At 42.8% G+C, this 5226-nt stretch overlaps 1 protein-coding gene across 1 annotated transcript; it reads left to right on the forward strand.

Moving 5' to 3' along the window:
• Nucleotides 1–651: 651 nt before the first annotated feature.
• On the forward strand, nt 652–1113 carry LOC105520972 (keratin-associated protein 11-1). The gene has a single exon (XM_011954982.1). The coding sequence runs from the start codon at nt 652–654 to the stop codon at nt 1111–1113; it is 462 nt and encodes a 153-aa protein (XP_011810372.1).
• Nucleotides 1114–5226: the final 4113 nt, after the last annotated feature.

Below are 5226 nucleotides of genomic sequence, written 5' to 3' on the forward strand. Positions count from 1 at the left end.
TGTTTGAGTCAGTTGATTAATTTTGAGAGCCAGCTCAGACTTTGGATACAAGTCTCTGTGTCCTTTGTTCCTTTCTGGGGTTGTCATTGTCATCTTGAAACATATTCAAGGAGGCACCTTCCCAATGAGGGAATCAGTCACTCCGTTAGGTGTGGTAGAGTGACTGATTAAGTTATGTTTAAAAGATATTAAGTCCAGTAACAAACGAAACAGGGCATGGGCTTGTAATTGGTCCTGGTAGGGAGAGAGAGAGTGTGTGATGGTAGGATGGTGGCATCTTTGGTGTTACTGTCAGGTCAACACTCATCGTAAGCAAGATGAATGAGGGACAACGTGTGGGCTGGGATGACCAATAGCTTTGAAGCTGCCAACCAGCCCTCTTAATCAGACTAAGTACAGTACAGAAGACTTGTGATTTAGTTACCAAACTACTAAACTTTCTTTATGAGGGTGAAGGCTTTTTAAGAGACAATTAATGTGTAGATTCACAAGATGTTCTAAGGCAAGCTGGTCTGAGCCAAAGAAGCCAGGGACACCGGGGAGAGAGCCCCACCCACCAGCAAGGATATATAAAAGCTCAGGAGTCTGAAGTGACATTCACAACTCAGGAGGTAACTTCAGCAAGCTACCTGCAGCCCTCTGTCTGACATCATGTCCTTCAACTGCTCCACAAGAAATTGCTCTTCCAGGCCCATTGGAGGACGCTGCACTGGTCCAGTGACCCAAGTTACCACGACTTCCACCACTGATGCTGACTGCCTGGGCGGCATCTATTTGCCCAGTTCCTTCCAAACTGGCTCTTGGCTCCTGGACCACTGTCAGGAGACCTGCTGCGGGCCCACTGCTTGCCAGCCAACCTGTTACCAGCGAACTTCATGTGTCTCCAACCCTTGCCAGGTGACCTGCTCTCGACAAACTACCTGTGTTTCCAACCCCTGCTCAACTACCTGCAGCCGACCGCTCACCTTTGTCTCTAGTGGATGTCAACCCCTGGGAGGTATCTCCAGTGTCTGCCAACCAGTGGGAGGAGTCTCTACTGTCTGCCAGCCAGCCTGTGGGGTCTCCAGGACGTACCAGCAGTCCTGTGTGTCCAGCTGCCGAAGAACCTGCTAAGTGTGTAGGAGCCAGTGAGCGAATCAAGACTCCACGACCTGCCAGCTGTTTCCAGGATCTTCCAGCATGCTGCTTGTCCCTGAATAGCCCTTCATAGCTGACCCTTCTTCTGACTGCCTGATTGCTGGCTACTAGCCATGCACACGCTGTCTTTGGGACTCTAAAACTTTTCTGGCCATCCCTAAGCTTGCTTTAAGGGTTGCTCACTGGTGCTGTGTATGCCTCTGGATGTATCCAGAAGCTTTACCACCCACACCCCAGTCTCTGATGCTTTTGACATGTTTTCACCTTGCTGCTGTATCTCCTGGCCTCTGCTTTTGTGTCTCTCAAAAACGCAGCTTGTCTTACCGTGTATTGCTCAATAAACCTGCATTAGTTGGCATTGCAAATATATGTCTCAGCAGAGTTCTTTTTTAAAATTTTCAACTTTTAATTTAGATTCTGGGGGGTACATGTGCAGGTTTGCTACCGCGGTAGACTGTGTGATGCTGAGGTTTGGGGTACGATTGAATCCGTCTCTCAAGTATTGAACACAGTACCCAATAGATAGTTTTCCAACCCTCTTCCCTCTTCCTCTCTCCCCGCTCTTGCAGTTGCCAGCGTCTATCGTTTTTATCTTTATGTACATGTGTACCTGGTGTTTAGTTCCTACTTATTGGTGAGAATAGGTGGTATTTGGTTTTCTCAGCAGAGCTTCTTGTTTGCAAGAGTCTTTGCTGATCAGGGTCTGATTTTTATTTTTTTTTCCTGAGCCTAGAATATGGGCTTAATCATTATGCCCTGTGACCAAACAAAGGACTATCTTATATTTTACTTGTTCAGAGAGAGTCTTCAGCTGTGTGGTGAAGTAAGGGTTATGATATTTTTCTTTTTTTCTTTTCTTCTATTCTCTTTTCTTTTCTTTTTTTGAGACGGAGTCTTGCTCTGTCGCCCAGGCTGGAGTGCAGCGGCATGATCTTGGCTCACTGTAAACTCTGCCTCCTGGGTCCAAGCAATTCTCCTGCCTCAGCCTCCAGAGTAGCTGGGATTACAGATGTTCACCACTATGCCTGGCTAATTTTTGTAGTTTTAATAGAGACAGGGTTTCACCACATTGGCCAGGCTGGTTTTGAACTCCTGACCTCAGGTGATCTGCCACCTCGGCCTCCCAAAGTGCTGGGATGATAGGCCAGGCCTATGAGATTTCTAGGAGTAACTTGTCTTCTATGCCTCCTTCAATTTCTAGGGGCACATGGAATAACTTTCATGTAGGAAAAAGAAAAGTTACTCAGAAAACCAGGTATTTCAGAAAGGTGTGCCGGGAAGGGAGCAGCGGGATCACTGAGAGGTGCTGAGTCTTATTTAGTTAAAGGATCACAATAGAAACCTTTGGAAAAGATCCCTCCATGATCAACCGGGATGGAAGGAGAAGGAGAGAGGAAGGGAAGTCACTTTTCAGGCCCCGAAATTCATCACATCAAGAGTGACTCTAGCTTTATACCCCCTCGCTCGTGGTGGTAGACTGGTAGAATCTCCCAATTGGGTATACCAGTTGATTGGTCGCGTTAAAGCCCTGAGAAAATTAAAGCTCTGTGTTTTAGTAAATCTGGGCAGGAGGGACTTAAAAAGAAGCTTAAAAACCTGTTGGCTTATATTAATACTTAGCTATACTTCTTGCTTGTTCTTCCCTGGAACTCGTGTACTAAATGAAACAAACCATCTGGATAGGTGGAGGTTGACATGCTAAGTTCTTTTGCCATTTTTTTTTTTAAGAAAGTGAAGACTGGCTACCAACTGGTTTGCTTTTGCCCTTCTCATTTATTCTGTCCAGAAAAACATCTTGATTTTCTTTTCAGAGTTGCTTAAGGAGATACAAAAGCAGATGATTTTTACACAAAATGGAGACATATGAGGTACATGTGCTGTCAACAACGGGTGTCTTTTTTTGAAACAGAAATGCTGGTGCCTCATGGAGAATTTGATCTCACTCTGTGTTGTCAGTGCAAAATGGATTTCTTGTTTCTCTGATGGTTTTCAGAGGCAAAATGTATAGATGATTTCCGTATAGATACAATATTTTTAATTTTTCCAGTTGATGACTATACTCTTAGTATTCCCCTAATAGGATCATGTTAGTATGTATAGTTCATGGTAATATTTCAACAAAGCAAGACATGATTTTTAGTCTATATTAGTTTCATGCCCTCTCTTTATAAAAGAAGAACTCTGGCTTTTGGAAATGCTCTGATTTATTTTAAAATAGAAATCACTAGGGGAACTCTACATTGCCTTTTCAAAGCTGTTATTACATGATTCTCATTTGTTGTTTATTTTAGTTACTTCACATATAATTTGGAAAATTCCCACTTTTTAAGAAGGCGACAGATTAATTTTTTTTTTTAACTTTCAGCTTTCTAGATTTCAATAAAAAATATAAGGACAGAGGTACCTTCTTTATCTTTTTATTTAGATGGTTATTTGGTTCTAATAGACAACATTTCTATATTAATAATATATAAGAACATAGCCTTTACGGTCAGATATGAACAAGCTTTTGCATGGACTATTTATTGTGACAGTGTGAACATTTAAGGCTGTGGTAGCTGTCTTGCAAAGCTATTTTCTTGCCTTCATTTCTGTTTGGGGAATCATCTTCTTTGCTATTAGAGCTATTCTATTTGTACTTGAACTTTGGAAGTTCTCTCCATTCTTCGCCTTATTACGTAATAAATTGTAAAGTTTCAAAGTTTGCTTTTGAGAACAGTCTTTTAAAAGACAGGGCAGTGATGATTTCTTTCTCTTCATTGACAGCCTAGAAATGCAATTTGTATCCAATATCTCACAGCTGCAGGGAAGGAGCATAACTTTTCCTGGTTCTGCCACTTGGGTGCAGGGTGTGTTGACATTTCTAAGCCTTAGTTAGCTCATCTGTGTGTGAACGGTAGATAATGGTGGCATCTCACACCTTTGTTTTCAGGAGTAAATTGAGGTAATATACATGTAACCCAAGTATCAGCTGAGCCATCCTGTCATTTAACATTGAAACAAAAATACCTCTCTTCTCTCCTTTTGCTGTTTGGTGGAAGTCTTGGCTGCTCCCAATATTTCCGAGGAATCTGAGAGTAGAAAGGTTGGGGAAAGACGTCTAACTTTTTTCTTATCTTCTTGGGCTCTGAACTTCTACTTTAGAAGAATTGGTTCATTTCGTGAATTTTCTTTCTATTTTATGGTCGGCTTCTGTTCAGACCACCGTGATTCAGATATTTATACTTCCTTTCCATAATTTTCACTACGATCCACTTACACAAGGCATTTGTGTTTCTAACACTTTATAGAAAGTTTGAGGCCGGGCGCGGTGGCTCACACCTGTAATCCCAGCACTTTGAGAGGCCAAGGAGGGCGGATCACGAGGTCAGGAGATCGAGACCATCCTGGCTAACACGGTGAAAACCCGTCTCTACTGAAAATACAAAAAATTAGCCAGGCGAGGTGGCGGCGCCTGTAGTCCCAGCTGCTCGGAAGACTGAGGCACGAAAATGGCGTGAACCCGGGAGGCGGAGCTTGCAGTGAGCCCAGATCCTGCCACTGCACTCCAGCCTGGGCAACAGAAAGAGACTCCGTCTCAAAAAAAAAGAAAAAAAGGAGAAAGAAAGTTTGAGGACACAGAGAACATTTATACTCTAGTGATGATAACAACTTAAATCTAATTTAAATTTTTTTATCATGGTAAAATATGTATTCAGCATAAAAGTTGTCAAAGTATTTTCAAGTGTATAATTCAGTGGCATTAAGTAAATTCACGATATCATGTCACTATTTCCAGAAGTTTTTCTCCATCCCAGACTGAAGTCTCTCGGCCATTGCCTTTGGGACATTATCTCAATGTCCCAGCTCAAAATCGAATTTCTCCCTCTTTTTCTCCCTCCCTTCTTCCCTTCCTGCCACCTTCTCTCACCCTCTCCTTTCTCTCTTTTCCCTCTTTGACTCCTTTCCTCCCTCTCTCCCTTCTAACTTTCTTTCAACAAACATTAGAATACCTCTACTGTTCCTGTTATCCCAGCACTTTTGGAGGCCAAGGCAGGTGGATCATGAAATCAGGAGATTGAGGTCATCCTAGACAACATGGTGAAACCC

The sequence above is a fragment of the Colobus angolensis genome, unplaced genomic scaffold (assembly GCF_000951035.1).
Source record: "Colobus angolensis palliatus isolate OR3802 unplaced genomic scaffold, Cang.pa_1.0 Scaffold390, whole genome shotgun sequence".
NCBI classification, from domain to species: domain Eukaryota; kingdom Metazoa; phylum Chordata; class Mammalia; order Primates; family Cercopithecidae; genus Colobus; species Colobus angolensis.